Source organism: Emys orbicularis, chromosome 3 (assembly GCF_028017835.1).
Source record: "Emys orbicularis isolate rEmyOrb1 chromosome 3, rEmyOrb1.hap1, whole genome shotgun sequence".
Lineage (NCBI taxonomy): Eukaryota > Metazoa > Chordata > Testudines > Emydidae > Emys > Emys orbicularis.
The window spans coordinates 112,345,506-112,364,251 of NC_088685.1; the positions used below are offsets into that span (position 1 = coordinate 112,345,506).

Here is an 18,746-nt window from a genome sequence, read left to right on the forward strand (position 1 = left end):
CCTTCCTCTGTGTGTGTTTTTCAAAATCCCACTGGGAACATGATTTACTACCTGCTGAGAGACAGTAGAGGTCTCTTTCCCAGTCGTTAGCATGCACATGACGCACTCTAACTCAGACACATCATTTTTGCTGTTACTGGGGTGGAACCAATATGAATTTTCATATTAAATGTTCATTTAGGGATCTTAACCAGATGATTTTTTTAAAGCACTATAAGAAAGATTTTTTTTGGTTATAGCCCATGCATACCAATCTAAAGTAAGTCTGCGTTCATCCACTTCTTTTGTGTAGTTTTATTAGTGCTATCAAATATAATGATTCTTCTGCCCTTTTTTAGCTGTCATATTGTAACGGCCTTAAAATAGTATAAGCTGATTTAGCTTTGAAACCAGGGGATGAGCAAAAAAGAATTGTATTCTAATAGATCTTGTTACATTATCTTTTTTTAATTTCATTCTGTTTGCTCTCTCCATTAAAGAATAGGCACATATTTCATTGAAGGAAAACATGCTTGCTGCCCCATTTACTGTTCTATGCCAAAAGTGTCATTGATAAGAGAGTGAGGCTTAAGCAAGGGAGAGTCAGGAAGGAGGAGCCCTGGCTTGACTCAAACTTGCTGTCAATATAAAGCAGATATTGAATATTAGATGATTCTCTTGAAGACAAAAATACAAACTCCCCAAATGCAGTGAATACACAAGATGCACAGTGGACCTGCCAAAACTGGGGCCCTGAATATCTGCAAAATTGAGTGGATGGAACCCTGAGGGCCAGAGACAGGGCACTGCTGCAGTGCAGTCTTAATCTTTCAGGTTACTTTTATGTGACAACAAAGATCCTTAATGTTTAACAAAACTGGCCCCAAGACAGTGGGCACTCTGGCACCAGCTAGCCTTTTAGGGTCATACGTGTAACATTTTAGCAGGGTTTTTCCTCTCAAAACCTAATTTCATAATCATTCAAACTTTCCAGTGGCTGAGGAGAAGACTGTGTGTTCTTCAGGGCCCTTCAAATTTTGTTGGCAACATAACCCAGGCCCTTTCCTCAGCTGAAACAATCATTGACCTAGAAGTGCAAACAATAAAAGTCTCATTTCAGAGGACTCAGAAATATGAGGTCCAATTATGTAAAATTACTGTCAGTGGAAGACTTATTAATGAACATCATTATGCCTCCTACTTAGTAGCCTTTACTCAATTAAGCAGTGCTTTGGCTCATTCCTAGACATACTGAGACTTTGTCATGTTCATGGGGGTGGAAAGGCTTACTGCAACACTTCTTCAGTAAGGGACAGACTGTTCCCTTTTGCTGAGTGGTTAACTACAGGTTTAAATCTTTTTCTCAAAAATGTTAACCCTATATTAATTTTTCCAGTATAGATGTAAGAATGCAATACAGTTGTGTCAATGCCATCCATATTAAAAGTGTGCCTTTATCTATAATTATGATGTAATAAATATCAGGTTCCTTTTAGTCCCTGAAAGAAATAATACATAGTTTCTGGAGTCTTTCAAGATCTCTGTAGGTGAACATTGTTAATTGTGGCTCCAAAATTCTTATGTTAAGAAGAAGAAGATGATGATGATATTATTATTATTATTATTATTATTATTATTATTATTATTATTATTAACTTTCCATCTTAGAAGCTACCCCGTACAGGTGAAGAAGGAAGGGGTGAGGAATGAGAGCCTCTTTACTTTTTTAATTAGTTGTGAGGCATCACAAAAGTACCCCGATAGGTATAGGTGGAGAATTTCAATGTACTGTATTTATAAAGATATTAATATTTATTCTATTGTATAGTTCTTTATAACTTCATGGCTCTTTACATACTTTGACTGACTGATCTATAGATGTTAAGGAGTAATTATAAGCACCAGCCATGTGTGATTCTAAACTACAAGACTGCAAAGAGTATTAGAAGCCTCAGATGAGTTGTATATACAGCATGCAAAAAGTATGAATACTGAGGTGAAAGCCAGTAGTTGCGTGGGCTGTAACCATAGATATTCCAATGACAAAAATGTCATTAAGGGACTGATGTTTTCCATGAAGAATACCCCTAGTCTCAGATTTCATATAATAAATCTAATGTGCGTACCAGACAAATTAATGGCACTTACAGGAAACAAATTCAGAGTCAGAAATAGAATATTATTGCCTTTTCTTTTTTATGTCTGTACTGTCATCACTTTTCGAGGTGCTTCACAAACATATCTGAAGACAGTGCCTCTGCTTCAATGAGCTTATGTTCTAATAGCCTTCTTCTGTACACACTTACTCTCAGATATTATGCTTAATATTATAAGTAGTCATGTTAAACTGAATAGGATTTGTCATGTCAGGAAGCACCATACTTGGTATTATTTTCAGGATGGATGGGGAACAAGAAAGGCCTCAGGGCCGGCTCTAGGCACCAGCAAAACAAGCTGGTGCTTGGGGCGGCACACTTTTAGGGGCGGCATGGCCGGCGCCAGAATGCCGCCCCTAAAAATGTGCCCTGGCCGCCCTAGCTCACCTCCGCTGCTGCTGGCGCGCGAAACAGCTGTTTCGCGCGCCGCGGCCGCTCGGGGTCTCCCCCTCCCTCCCAGGCTCTCAAACCTGGGAGGGAGGGAGGGGGAGATCCCGAGCGGCCGCGGCGCTGCTCCCCCTCCCTCCCAGGCTTGAGAGCCTGGGAGGGAGGGGGAGACTCCAAGTGGCCGCGGCGCGGGCGCCGCTTCTCCCCCTCCCTCCCTCCCTCCTAGGCTTGAGAGCCTGGGGGGAGGAGGCAGGGCTGGGGATTTGGGGAAGGGGTGGAGTTGAGGCGGGGCCGGGGGTGGGGTAATTAAAAAACGGGGGGTGGGGGGCGGCCAAAATTGTTTTTGCTTTGGGCGGCAAAAATCCTAGAGCTGGCCCTGAAAGGCCTGCAAAGTAATCTAACAGAATTATGATGTTTAGCATGCTTTTTGTTAATTCCATACCTTTTGTACTTGGTGTGAATATCATTATCAATAAATTAAAGGGAAAGGCTTAGTTAAGGTAACATTTATGGCCTTCTAGTAAGAGATCATCAGCATACATAGTCTAATTCTCTCCCTTTCTCAGAATTATGATCATAAATTCTGACTGACCTTCTCTATAAGTCAGAGAAAGTTCTGCAGGGCTGTTGTACTGCATAGCACTTGTGGCTCACGAGCAACTCCTATCCCCCCTCTCATGTTACGTGAGCTAAGGGTTATCACTCTAATTTTGTATATAGTATTAGTTATCCAGGCAGCATATGGTAAACTAAAAGAGACTAGATTGCCATTTTTCTGAATCTTACCGTGTGTGTGTGTGTGTGTGTATTTTGGATAAATGTGTTACTTTTACCCCCTTTACCACATTCCCCACTCCAGAGGTTTATCACCATCTCTTATGTCTTATCTGAGGCCATGTCTACACTACTGGTAGATGGGTGCTTCTGCAATCGATGCAGCGAAGACCCGCTAATTGACGGCAGAGTGCCCTCCAGTACTCCACCAGAGTGGAGTAGAGTAAGGCATGAGAAGTGTAAGGCAAGTTGATGGGAGAGCATCTCCCGTCGACACAGCGCAGTGTAGACCTAAGCTATGTCGACTCCAGTTAACGTTATTCACATAGTATAACTTAGGTTGACTTACCACAGTAGTGTAGACAAGGCCTTAGTTTAGATTCTTAGTAGGGATACTGTCTTATATTTTAATGTGAAGCACCATGCATGCTTTCAGGGATGTATAAATGAGAATAAATATCAGTGGTCCTATGTCGATGAAATCTGAAGTAACAACTGAATGCAGTAGTTAAACATAGAATAAAATGTATCATTTAGAATATGTCAGAGTTGTTTATTGTTTTGTTGATGAGTGCTGATGTTTGAGAGAGAATGTAATATGAAACCTGCCTCTTACGACAAAAATATTATTTTTGGCTTGCGAGCATAGTTTTATCACCTGGGGGTAATTGTTTTATATCTGGTTTTTCTCACACACAGACTAGAATTTTTGTTTCTAGGGACTTCATATGAAATAGCAAGAAGATGCATTGACTGACATGGAGGAACAGTCACTACACATTATTACATTTACCTTTTCTATTATTTTTATTTGATCAAGTTCATGCTTTGATGATGCAGACATATTTAGTATTATACCACAGCTACCAGTGACAAACTTGATTTCTCTGTGATCTATAGAGGCAGCTTCTCCCCAACACTTCTCAGTGCTCAATTATTTTTTATTTCCATTCAAAACATAAAAGAAAGTGTAGTTTCTCCAACACCTGGTGAAGAATGACTAGGTAATTAAACACCAGCGGAGCTGATTGTTACATAAAGCCACAATGTGGCAAAGAGTTTTGAGTTCCAGTAATGTGTGTCTTTATTTCACTGAAAGCAGTGCATAATGAATCCTGATTTAAATGTGTTCTGTTTTTAAGAAATATCTCATTTGTTGTCATTGAAATTAGCTTTGTCTTCAGAGCTCTAAGCAGACCTGCTCTTTGAGTTATTCTATGCAAGCCTGTGCAACAAAAAAAGAATGAAGGACTATAAATCAGTAGCACCTAATTTCAGAAGCCCACTCATTATGCTAGAAATTTTAAGAAGTTAACTCTGAAAGAAGTTTGTGCTACCAAATAGCATAAAAATCATTAATAGTGAAAGTTTTCATGGCAATGTAATTCCTCAAGAGAGGAAACACTTCTGGTATAAAGCATTCCCATCAGAAATCTTGGAAGTCCTCAGTTCAATACATTCCTTTGTTTGAAGGAGGTTTTAGAAAATGTTCGCTTTCAAATAGTGTTATTTAATATGAGAAGTCACATTTAGTCATAAATAGCTCTGTGATGGGGTGCGACTCACCACTGCTTTGCCCCCTGCTGGCTGTCCCAGGGATAAGCTCTGCTAGCCAGTGAACCCTCTTCTGGTGGCATCTCGCCGCCATCGCTTCTGATCCAGGGACCCACCTCACTCCCAGGACCGCAGCATCCTCTCCATGACTGAGCCCTCCGGCTGTGCTGCACTATGTGCTCCCCCCTTCCAGGGGAATGTCGCAGTTTCTTAGTCCAGCCACTTCCTCAGTGGCGGCAGGGGAGGACCCGGGCCCGCCCACTACTCCGGGTCCCGGACCAGAGACCCTGTAGATGGCAGCCATGTGCTGTGTCCCCTCCAACCCCTCAGTCTACTTCCCTGGGCCACTTCCCCGCAGCCCTAGCACCTTCTCCGCCCTTGTCTCAGGGCCTCAGCATGCCAGCAGTCAGCCAGGAGCTCGTGTTCGCTCCCTGGATCCTGCCCAGCACTGCTCTGTCCAAGTTCCTCCTGAAAGGCAGCCAGTCCTTCCTCCTTGAGCTCCAGGGAGCAACTGAAACTGCTTTGCTTTGCAGCCCTTCTTATATGGGCCAGCCCGGCCCTGACTGCTGCTCCTTGCAGCCCTTCTCTAATTGGCTGCCTCCTGCGCAGCCTCCCTAGGGCTCTATTAACACCTTATGGAGCCGTGTGGGGCGGAAGCCTCATCACAATTTCCCTTGAAGAGATGCCACATATACTCTTAGATTGTCCTGGTATAATGGAATAGACGTGAAATCCCAAATTAGAATTGGTCAATCATACCCTTCAGAGTTATTGAAGGAAGAACGAATAAAAATAGACAGCAAATCATAGGATAATGATTTTACTAAATCGGGTGTCTAATGTTTTGGTTTATTCCATGACCTCAGAGAACCAATGTTAGAAGACAGAAGACTTGTGTATAGTAGGTTAGGGATTACCATGTCATTTTCAAGCCATCAGAAAGATGTCCCTCATCCCTGTGAAATGAATGCTGCCATTGGTCTATTGTTGCTTTCCGAGAGTTTGCATAAAATGTAATCGTAAACGGCAATGTTGCATTGTGGTAGGTCTTTAAAGACTAAGTGGAGAACGGTTGTGTTATTGATCAATGCTGTTTAAACTCAGGATTAAAGAGTGGGTTATTTTTACTAGACTGTGACAGTCCGATCTTGTGCTCTTGTTTCCCCTTCCCCTTGTCCTTTGTAATATTCAGTGGAATCTTTAACCTGATGACTTTTACTACAGGAGCCTTTAAAATATGAAACTTGGTTTACCATATCCCATTAGAGAAAAATGAGTTTAGGTTCAGTACGTCTCCTATCCAAAAGACTCAGGACTGGAACAAAATGTAGTAAATGCCTCTAGCTGCCACTTCAGTTAGCAAAACTGTAACCTATAAGTAAAACTATTACGAAGTAGTCCAAATTCCTTCAGCACAGTCCCAGTCCCTGCACCAGTATGCTTGTAATATGAACTTCAGAAGGCTTATTTATCACGCTCCAAGTTTTATCTGGTTTTATCCCATGGGAAATAATAAAACATTCTGAAAGGAGTTTCATAGTTACATTCATTAAGCCGTGGTGACAGTTGTCTTTGCCCTTCATTCCTGTTCTGGGATCAGACTTAGCGGAGTATTTAAAGCCAGAAGGGACCATTATATCATAGAATCGTAGGACGAGAAGTGATCTTGAGAGGTCTAGTCCAGTCCCCTGCTGGACTGAGTATTTTGTGGGCCATCCATGAGAGGTGTTTGTCTAGCCTACTCTTAAAAATCTCCGATGATGGAGATTCCACAACCTCCCTAGGCAATACATTCCAGTACTTAACTACCCTTGCTGCAAGTTAAGCCCATTGCTTCTTGTCCTATCTTCAGAGGTAAAGGAGTACAATTTTTCTCCCTCCTCCTTGTAACAACCTTTTATGTACTTGAAAACTGTTATCATGTCCCCTCTCTGTCTTCTCTTCTCCAGACTAAGCAAACCCATGTTTTTCAGTCTTCCCTCATAGGTCATGTTTTCTAGACCTTTAATAAATTTTGTTGCTCTTCTTTGGACTTTCTCCAATTTGTCCACATCTTTCCTGAAATGTGGTGTCCAGAACTGGACACAATACTCCAGTTGAGGCCTAATCAGCTTCGAGTATTGCTTACTGCTAATAGATCCCAGAATAATGGGGGAGGGGGGTTTTCAACAGTGTTACCCTGTTGACTCGTATTTAGCTTGTGATCCACTGTAACCCCCCCAGATCCCTTTCTGCGGTACTCCTTTCTTGATAGTCATTTCCCATTTTGTATATGTGTAACTGATTGTTCCTTCCGAAGTGGAGTGCTTTGCATTTGTCCTTATTGAATTTCATCCTGTTTACTTCAGCCCATTTCTCCAGTTTGTCCAGCTCATTTGGAATTTAAATCCTATCCTTCAAAGCACTTGCAACCCCTCCCATCTTGGTATCATCTGCAAACTTTATAAGTGTACTTTCTGTGCCATTACGTAAATCACTGATGAAGATAATGAACAGAACCAGACCCAGAACTGATTCCTGCAGGATCCCACTCGATATGCCCTTCCAGCTTGACTGTGAATCACTGATAACGACTCTCTGTCATCAGTGCAACTCTCTGTTTCCAACCAGTTATGCACTCACCTTTATAGTAGGTCCATCTAGGTTGTATTTCCCTAGTTTGTTTATGAGACTGTCATGTGAGACAAGCAACAAATGCATCTGACGAAGTGGGTATTCACCCACGAAAGCTTATGCTTCAATACATCTGTTAGTCTTTAAGGTGCCACAGGACTCTTTGTTGCTTTTTACAGATCCAGACTAACACGGCTACCCCTCTGATACCTGACATCATGTGAGACAGTATCAAAAGCCTTACTAAAGTCAAGATATACCACATCTACCACTTTGCCCCTCCCTCCCCCCCCCCCCGCCCGCCCGCCCGCCATCCACAAGGCTTGTTACCCTGTCAAAAAAAAAAAAAAAAAAAAAAAAAAAAAAAGCTGTCAGGTTGGTTTGTGTCTGGTTGGTTTGACATGATTTCTTCTTGACAAATCCATGTTGACTGTTACTTATCACGTTATTATCTAGGTGTTCGCAAATTGATTGCTTAATTATCTTTCCAAGTACTGAAATTAAGCTGACTGGTCTGTAATTCCCCAGATTGTCTTTATTTCCCTTTTTATAGATTGGCACTAGTCCCGTCGTCTGATTTCTTTCCCGTCTTCCATGATTTTTTGAAGATAATCGCTAATGGCTCAGATATCTCCTCAGTCCGTTCCTTGAGTATTCTAGGAGGAATTTTATCACGCCCAGGTGACTTGAAGACATCTAACTTGTCTAAGTAATTTTTAACTTGTTCTTTCCCTATTATAGCCTCTGATCCTACCTCATTTTCACTGGTATTCACTATGTTGGATGTCTAACACAGTGAGTGCCAGTGAAAATGAGGTACGATCAGACATTTAGTCTGATGTCCTGCATATTGCAGGCCATTAAATTCACCCAAATTCCCTGTGTTGAGCCCAGCGACTTCAGTTAAACCGAAGTGTTTCAGTCCTCAGGACAATAAATTGTGGTGTCCCACAGGCAGAGAAGAGGAGAGGCCCCTGCAATGGCAGGCAATAGTTTAGGTGAGATGTGCCCGGATGATCCTAGCAGGCAATCTTCACCCCATGCTTCAGAGGAGATGGGGGAAAAAATACCCAAACTCCCATACTGAGATTCATTTGGCGAATGGTCCCACATTTTCTGTGCTGGTCTTGTACTCCTGGGGACAGTTCTTTATACCTGTGTCCAGTGCTGAAAGTCCTCCCATCCAGTGAAGTTAGTAGCTTATCTCAGTTATACCAGTCTGATCCCAGAACAGGGCAGAGACAACTGCCATAAAGTTTCAACAATATAAATGTGACCACTGCTTAAGGAATGCAACTTTAGCTTAACAACGTAATTGCTGTATAGTGACCATAGATATGCACAGGGTGAGCCAAAATTTCCCCATATCTCTGCAGCATCACCTAGTCAGCCACAGTAAACTGCAACCCAGACTGCATTCAAAGCTGCCAGTTATGGGCCAGCACTGTGTGTGCATGCCTTAACTAATTTAGTCCATGAGGCCATGGCAAAACTAAATAAAACCTAGAAATGTGTTCATGCATTTTGCAAGTATTATACCAAAATCTTTAATATAGTAGTAAAATTTATTATTACAGCCTTCTTTATGATTCTCAATAGGTTTTTTATGTCTTATTTTTATTCTCCATAGTGTTCTTATAGATCTGAATTTCCAATCAAATCCTGTCCTCAATCCACTCCAGACTAATGAAATTTGAGCAAAGGAGTAGACTTACAAGTGGATTTTTGTTTCTCATTATCTGTACACTGCAGAAAAGTTTGTCTGGAAGGAAATGTAGGATATTACTGATAGGTTTGGTTATTACTGCATCATATATTCTCTTTGCTATTCCTTTTTACTGGCACAAAAACAGACTAGGAAATTAAGTACTGCTAAAGAAATAAGGAATAAGGAGGCTGGGTTAGAGCAGCTATTTTTGAAGTAGATTTTGGTATATGTAAACTACTAGGCCAAGTTGCACGAATAAGATACTAATTTTTACTCTCAAATTTTTGCTATTTTAATATTAATTTTTCATCTGTAAAGTACCTTTCATGCTGAAGGATCTCTCAGTAGGGGGGAATTAATTATGAGGAATTCCACTGATGATGTGGAAGTAAGGAAGTATACATGCCCCTATGCATAATTAATGCCCATATGTTCCTCATCCTCTAAATAAAACCCTCCGTTAAATGGAGTCTCAATTCAGACAGCTACAAGGGAGGGCATGGTAGGCAGAAAACCAAAGGAGGAGCCATGGAGAGAATTTAAATGAGAGCTATGAGGGAAGAGTCTCATTAGTGTTTGAGATTGTAAACTGGAGGCAGGCAAGGAGGAGACAGGAAGATGGGGAGATCCATCCCTATAGATTTCAGAGTAGCAGCCGTGTTAGTCTGTATCCGCAAAAATAACAGGAGTACTTGTGGCACCTTAGAGACTAACAAATTTATTAGAGCATAAGCTTTCATGGGCTACAACCCACTTCTTCGGATGCATATAGAGTTTCAAAGCTTAGCTGGAATTTCTGGACAGATTCCACAGGGACTCCTTTCTCTGAACACTTCTGAAAAATTCAGGGATTGAAAAATCCTATGGAAACCCTTATGTGAAAATCTTCATTAATTTGGAGTTAACATTGAAGGAATCTCACTTCAGAGGGTAAAAAAACAAACCAACCCACAAACCTTTTAAAATAATATATTTTTTGCACAAAAATATTATCCTGTAAATTTTAAAGCTAAGGTTCTATTTTAATGATACGCAAACAACAAACTTTCAGAAGTAGAGACTTGCATCTAAGGCTCACTCAAGGAAACTTGTGCATATGCCAGTGATACTGGCCTCCTGCCTTACTTCCTTATCTAGACTCAGTTCCTGCATACAGAGTGCTTTCAGGACTGGTCTCTTACTTGGTAATGTGTAGGTGATTCCTAAGAGGTTTATTGTAATCTGTTCTGTGTGTAATTTAAATATTGATATGGACTGACTTGATCTGTAAGGCTTAAATAGTTACGGTTCATCGCCTGCCTAAGTCAGGAGGCTGGGTTTTGCATGCATTATAACGGATGCATCTGAAGAAGGATAAGGAGAGTCAGTATGGAATTTTATGGAGAGTATATTTGGTGCATAAGGGTTGGTTTGAGTGTGCGCTAGAGGTGCTTGAGGCAGAAGCAGCATGGTGTGGAATAAAGTCTGGGGAAGCTGATGGAGCATTGTCAGTGGTAAACAAGAGGTTAACTTACACGATCAGTTAACTGGAGCGGAGCAAGGCAGAGCTGTGAATGTCCATAAGGATAAAGATACAAAGCTTTGATGAAGAGCTAGAGGGGGAGGCAGCAGAGAGATTCAAAGAGCACGTTGACGTGGTCAGAGCAACAAGCCAAGAAGATGATTATAGCAGCAGAATTTTGAATGGACTTGGGGAAACTAAGTTTTCAGGAATCAATACATGACAGTTTTAATGGAATGGCCAGAAGGAGGACTGAATCCTGGAGAGGTCATGTAAGAAGAAGCCATGAGATTTCTGCTTGGATGTATGTCTCTAGAGCTAGGGCTGACTCAATGATGGCACCCAGATTATAGGCGTGAGTGACTGAGAAGAAGATATTGTTATCCATGGTGATGAAGCAAGGGAAAGAGGAGCGACCAAGAGGTCATGTTTGGCCATGTTGACTTTAATGGCATGTCTACACTTACCTCCGGAGCGATCGATCCAGCAGGGATCGATTTATCTTGTCTAGTGAAGACATGATAAATCGACCACCGAGCGCTCTCCCGTCGACTCTGGTACTCCGCAGTGAGAATAGCAGGCAGAGTCGACGGGAGCATCAGCAGTCGACCTACCTCAGTGAAGACACCACGGTAAGTAAATCTAAGTACATCGACTTCAGCTACGTTATTCATGTAGTTGAAGTTGCATAACTTAAATCAATCCCTCCCACCCCAGTGTAGACCAGGCCTAAGTTGATGGCTGGACATCTATCCATGGAGAGATTTCAGAAAGATGGATAGAGATGTGGGTTTGCATGGAGGAAAGCAGGTCTGGAATGGAGAGAGAGATTTGAGAGTCATCAGCAAAAAGACAACCAGGAAAGTTGTGCAAGTAAATAAGATTATTTAGTGATGTGTGATATATAGGGAGAAAAGAAAGGACAGAGCCCTGTGTGACCCATACCAAAAGTTGGAAAGAAGAAAAGGATGACCACTAACTGTATCGCTAAAGATACAATTTGGCAGGAGGAGGAGGAGAAACTGGAAAGGCTACGGGAGGATAGAAGAAGAGCATGGTTGACAGTGTCAAGGAAGAGGAAGATGGAGTACAGACTCTGTGAGTTGACCTTGAAGAAGTCATTAATGACTTTGACAAGAACAATTTCAGTGGAGTGTGGAAGACAGAATTCAGACTGGGGGGTTGGGGGCTGGGGAGAGGTGGGAATGGGATCGAACTGGAGGAAAGGAATTCCAGACAGCAGTTGGTGATATACAAGTTTTATATTTTAGCTTTGTGCTCTATATTGAAATGTTACGGGCCAGTTAGTTTAAAAAATATTGAGAAATTTTCTGACTTTGTACTAGTTGTCATGTGATCTTGTATATCCATATTGATGTTTTTATTTTAGTTACTTATGTAGAATCTACTTGACTAGGTGGTGATAAAAGAAATATTGTATTATAAAAGACTCTTTTAATTTACTGTGTTTCATGCTGAAGTTAATTGCTTAATGGAACTGCTTTGATGTACTACGAATATCTAATAACAATGGAAGGGCTGTGAAATGAGTACAGTATCATTCCCCTCTGCCTCACTACTGCTAAAATGTACATGTAGTCTTTGTGTGCAAGTAAGGAATTAGAAAGTAAACTGGGCGGAAAATCAATGAGAGATTATCCGGCTTTAATAGTCTTTCAGACTTTTAAAATAACATATCCAGTATACTGTACTATCTCTAATGAAAATGCCCTCTAAACTGAGGGGTAGAGTTTTAAATCAGGGTAAGCTGCTCAGTAAGGCTTATTTAAAGTTTGGGATCTGATGCACAAATATATGCATTATTGTCTTTGCTCATATGAGTAGTCCTATTGGGGTCAAGCCTTGGTGTTGGGAATGTTGTGTTTTTGACACGTCCTCCCTATGTCAAATGTGCACGAGAATTTCAGTATGATGCTCTATACCCTGTGTTTGTTCTGAGGAATGGCCATGTGTGTTCTCAAAGGAAAAACTGTTAGTTTCACATGTTCGTTGCTGTGAAGAAAATTTGGGGAGAGAATGGGGAGGAAGATTAGAATTAAAATTTAGCTGCAAAACAAAATCGAGCCTGATTCCACAATCAGATCCATGCAGCAGACCATTGTGTCCATATGGAGTCCCATTGGGTCTTCCCACATGTAGATCCAGTTGCATAATTGAGGCCTTAGTGTGCATCACCCCCTATGTAAATATCTGGAGAAAAGATAGTAAGACACTTTCCTACTTTCTGCTCTTATCCTTCCACTAGGAACTCTTTTCTATAAGGAACAGATGTGTGTTCTGTTATACAGTGCCTGGAGTACTATGCTGTTTCTCGTGGGCAGTGGGGAGTGACTGGACTTTTTCAGTAAAATTAACATTTATTTTTAATTAGAGATGTTTAAAATATTCATTTAAAAGCAGAAAACCATAATACATAGCATTAAAAGTATGTTATTGTGAATTTACAGTGGTAGTAACAGGCAAATGTTTCATGAAAAATTATTTCTGAGAAGGATCTTCTAAAAAACATTTAGTTCCATATAAACTTTTAAAAGAGAATATTGGAGCAGACTGTGCTCATAAACACAAGGCTCCAAAGGAGGAAGGTTAAATTCCCCTCCCCCCCCGCCTTTATAAATAAAAGAACAAAAGCACTATAGAGTAAAGTTTGTTGAGATTCATTTTCATTTGCATGAAAAACCTCTCAAAGAAAAATTGCAATTGCCTTGGCGTAACAGGCTGAAAATATTTTAGGCTAATTGGAGACTGTCTTTTCATAATATGTTCTCTTTGGTTGAGTTTTGATTCTGTGTTGTTGAATTTGTTTCTGCTTCTTAATTTTCATATTTTTTTAACTTAACATATTCTGAAGAATTTAAAATACTTCTGCAGTTCTCATTACCAGTAGTGAAATTATCTTCTTGTGTTCCATTGAATGTATCCCCCCCCCCCCACACACACACACTCTGACTAACACACACACACACAAAAGTCAGAGCAATCTATTATATCCTATGAATCCTTCAGATAGTAATGAAGGCTTCAAAGTGTGTTTTTATGTAAGTTCAAGTATAATAATTTCCTTTTCGTGAATATTTTAAACACATCATCATATTTCTTGTATTCACATATTTAAGTTAGTTCTGCAAAAATCACCTCTGCAGTCTAAATTCATTTTCTTCCCATCTCTTTTGCAAAATTTACATTTTGTCTTGCAACATGAATTAAATGTTGACTATTAGTCACTCATGATACAGGTCAGAGGGATGAAAATGGAGCGGTTGCTACGTTGCCTGTTGTACAAAACATTAAGTTACAAATGCAGCTCTCATTTTCCCTTGCATAAGGCACTGAGGCGTGAACTGAAGGATAAAGAGCAAACCATTCTGAATGCCGTAGACCAGGCACGAGTTTTCCTTGCCGACCAACCAATTGAGGGCCCTGAAGAACCAAGAAAAAACCTGCACTCGAAAACGGGTCAGTTACTGTTTTCTTCATATTTGGAACATGTAAAATGAATGTTGCAACATCAATAGTTAGGTCCCAGTATACATTTTATAGCTCATTATTTATGTAGCCTTCTAGAATTTCTAAAGCAATTGAGCATTTCACATCCTTTAAATTGATCAAGTATAACCATCATTGCTTTGTAAATATCCAGTGTTCAATGATGGAAGGAGGAAATGTACAAATAAATCACAGAAAGCTATATTTTATATTAAAAACATTTTGAGGAGGCACATCTGGAATTTTTCACCTTTCATTATAAACTCAGAATATGGATAACATCAGTGCAATTTTGTAAATTCTTGCTTCAATAACAAAGCTATGCACCTGAAATATGATTGTGAAGAATATTGGAACATAAGCCATTATCTGCATATATTACTCTTTTTGTAAAATATTAACCAAATTAGATTCTGGAATTGCCTGATGAATAATGCAACACATCTGTTCTAGATCAGTAGTCTTTTAACTCTTAGCGACTGCAAGAGTTGACTCATATTTAGCTATTTTCAGGAACCTGAGAAAAAGTAGTAAGTCTATTCATAATTGCTCAAAGGAAAAAAATATAATAATTGTATAAGTACATACAGTAAGTATAATGTAGCTGTAGAGTAAATTCATAATTGTATCTCTTCTGTTATCATGAAATCTTACTGCTGAAAATTGCATGGTAATTGTACTAGAAATAAACTGGTAATTTAAATTATTATGGAGTAATCTTCAGAAATCTGAATTACTGTGCAGATGCATTTCATTTAGTACTCTATATAATTTGCAAAGTCATTATATGATTATTTCTGTCTGTGTTAATATTCATTCTCCTGATTTCATACATCCTGTAGAGCCTTCTTGACTACTTTTCAACTTAATGTTAATTAAAAACAACTAATGTTATAGCAATCTGACATTACTTTTGTGTAATTTTCTACCACAAAGAGTTTTTTATTTTCCTCGTTTCTGATTCCCTTCTTTGGCTTTGCATTGCATAGTTTAACCTGCTGGTTAAAACAAATGAACTTACTTCTTGGTTGTTGTATTAGATCTTATCTCCTGCTATTTTGAAAAATCAAGAGTATGTTATGCAAAATTCAGTAGTTTTGCATCTTATTTGATATGTTGTGTATATATAATAAATGTGCTGTTTGTCCAACATTGCATGAAGTATCATGAAGATGAAAATAATATATTCTGCTTTTAGCTTTGCTCATTCAGCCAGTCATGACCTCAGCAAATTTTATAACTTACATCTCAAAATGTGTAAAAGCACCCAAATCAATCTGTGCCAAATCATAACACACTACTAGTGCCAAGCGTTTTTTATTCAGCAATATTTGTCAGGACTTGATTTTTGTAAGCTGGTCAGTATTGAATGAAAACACGAGAGTGATCTTTAGATGACGATACATATGTTAAATTCTCGCAGTGCAATGTTATGAAAACATAGTATCTTGTAATATTCAAAAGGTGGTGGGGACAGACTAAGAGGGTGGGTGACCATGGTAAACTGCCAAATGATAATTGGCAGGCAGGTGGTCTGTGAGTGTTTTATGAATATCTCCTGTCCACATAGCATATTGCAAAAACAGTACCTTACTGTACATAGATTCATAGAGTGTGAGTCCAGAAAGGGACCATTTCTTCGTCTAGTTTGACCTCCTGTATGTCATAGACAGTTTGGTTCTCCCAGGTTACCCCTGTATGGAGACCAATAACTTGTGTTCGGCTAAAACATATCTTCCAGAAAGCCACCCAGTCTTGATGTGAAGACATGAAGTGGTGGATTCTCCATCTCTTGCCTTGGGAGTTTATTCCCCTGCTTAATCACCCTCACTTAAATTTCTGCCTTATTTCTAATTTGAATTTGTCTGGCTTCAGTTTCCAGACACAGGTTTTTGTTATGCCTGTCTCCGTTTTATTAAAGATGCAAATAATCCCATTGATTAAAGTACTATTCTACAGGGGTAGGTGTGGCAGAATCTGGCCTTTAGATCATAGTTTTCTTGGTGCAGTGACTTTCTTTCAGTCTATGCTTATCTAGCACAATGATATCTAGAAGTAGATTGAAGCCTCTAGGCTTATACAGATAATAACAAAATAAGAGTTAGAGTTTTCATCTTTCTTAATGAGAACATGTCTGGTAACCTGCCTCTTGCACTGGGGGCAACACCAGATGTTTCAGAGTAAGGAGGAAAAAAAACCCTCTATCCAAAACACACAATTCTAATGCATCATAGCCAATTGTGCAAGGATATACCTGGGGTTGCACTGGGATAAATACCCTTATGGTCTGTGCAATATCTACATGCAATGAATGAGAATTCCAGAGTAATGCAAAATGATGACCAACTAATTCTAATATGAGACCAATTCAGTGTCTTAAGTAAATAGTAAAGTACTTGGTAATCTCACTGATCTCTTTCTACACCTGAAAATACACAATAACTACTCAATTAACTATATTTCAAGAATATGTCATAGATGCTGATAGAATTTTAAAATAGATCCTGTCAGACTTTTTCCTTTCAGACATTGTCTTTGAAGCGTTCTCTGTTGCTCTTTTATGAAAGGCACTTTACAAAGATGAATTGAATTAAGCGTTTAAAACAGAACTGGATAAATTCATGGAGGTTAAGTCCATTAATGGCTATTAGCCACAATGGGTAAGGAATTGTGTCCCTAGACTCTGTTTGTCAGAGGGTGGAGATGGATGGCAGGAGAGAGATCACTTGATCATTGCCTGTTAGGTTCCCTCCCTCTGGGGCACCTGGCATTGGCCACTGTCGGTAGACAGGATACTTGGCTAGATGGACCTTTGGTCTGACCCAGTACGGCCGTTCTTATGTTCTTATACTATAATTTAGTTTTTGTATTAGATTATTTAGCTTGATATTAGCTAATTTATGCTCAGTTTTATGTAAAATGTAATTTCTGTCCAGGCATAAAGTATTCAACAGTATCTTAGGGCTTGTCTGCAATAGAACACTCAGGCCAGCTAAGCTGAATCAACTAAAGAGGAGAATTTAAAGCATGTTAGTTAATCCCCATTAAACCCATGTAGACACTTTTGAAGTAAATTAAGGCAAACTGAGGCTACATCTACACTACGGGGGGGGATCGATTTAAGATACGCAAATTCAGCTACGCAAATAGCGTAGCTGAATTCGACGTATCGCAGCCGACTTACCCCGCTGTGAGGACGGTGGCAAAATCGACCTCCGCGGCTTCCCGTCGACGGCTCTTACTCCCACCTTCGCTGGTGGAGTAAGAGCGTCGATTCGGGGATCGATTGTCGCGTCCTGACGGGACGCGATAAATCGATCCCCGAGAGGTCGATTTCTACCCGCCGATTCAGGCGGGTAGTGTAGACCTAGCCTGAATTAATGGTAATTTCATTCTGTATGAGTATGTCCACACAAGGATTTAATAAGGTTTAACTAATGCAGTGTGAATTCATACCCTTAGTAGAGCCAAACTGACTTTCCTCTGTTCCTGTGTAAACAAGACCTCAGATTGCAATATAGTAAGGGTGTACGGAACATATGGAAAGGTCATGAGGAAATGCATGTGGAATAACAATATGAGTAACTTGCTAGGCTTGTGGCTTAGATGAGGACCGAACCTGCACAAGACTGAGGTTATGTTATATGAGGTTATGAATAATGACTGTGTTATTCCTTGACTTTAGCAAAGCTTTTGATACGGTCTCCCACAGTATTCTTGCCGCCAAGTTAAAGAAGTATGGGCTGGATGAATGGACTGTAAGGTGGATAGAAAGCTGGCTAGATCGTCGGGCTCAACGGGTAGTGATCAATGGCTCCATGTCTAGTTGGCAGCCAGTTTCAAGCGGAGTGCCCCAAGGGTCGGTCCTGGGGCCGGTTTTGTTTAATATCTTTATTAATGATCTGGAGGATGGTGTGGACTGCACTCTCAGCAAGTTTGCCGATGACACTAAACTAGGAGGCGTGGTAGATACACTAGAGGGTAGGGATCGGATACAGAGGGACCTAGACAAATTAGAGGATTGGGCCAAAAGAAACCTGATAAGGTTCAACAAGGACAAGTGCAGAGTCCTGCACTTAGGACGGAAGAATCCCATGCACTGTTACAGACTAGGGACCGAATGGCTAGGTAGCAGTTCTGCAGAAAAGGACCTAGGGGTCACAGTGGACGAGAAGCCGGATATGAGTCAACAGTGTGCTCTTGTTGCCAAGAAGGCTAACGGCATTTTGGGCTGTATAAGTAGGGGCATTGCCAGCAGATCGAGGGACGTGATCGTTCCCCTTTATTCGACATTGGTGAGGCCTCATCTGGAGTACTGTGTCCAGTTTTGGGCCCCACACTACAAGAAGGATGTGGAAAAATTGGAAAGAGTCCAGCGGCGGGCAACAAAAATGATTAGGGGTCTGGAGCGCATGACTTATGAGGAGAGGCTGAGGGAACTGGGATTGTTTAGTCTCCAGAAGGGAAGAATGAGGGGGGATTTGATAGCAGCTTTCAACTAACTGAAGGGGGGTTCCAAAGAGGATGGAACTCGGCTGTTCTCAATGGTGGCAGATGACAGAACAAG

General features: G+C 40.4%; 1 protein-coding gene across 1 annotated transcript in view; it reads left to right on the plus strand.

Moving 5' to 3' along the window:
- Positions 1–18,746, plus strand: part of UTRN (utrophin) — a 534,032-nt gene that overhangs the window by 362,535 nt on the left and 152,751 nt on the right. Inside the window, exon 55 of the mRNA XM_065401441.1 lies at positions 14,020–14,149. Within this exon, the coding sequence (XP_065257513.1) occupies positions 14,020–14,149 (130 nt within the window). The remainder of the gene's footprint in view (positions 1–14,019; positions 14,150–18,746) is intronic.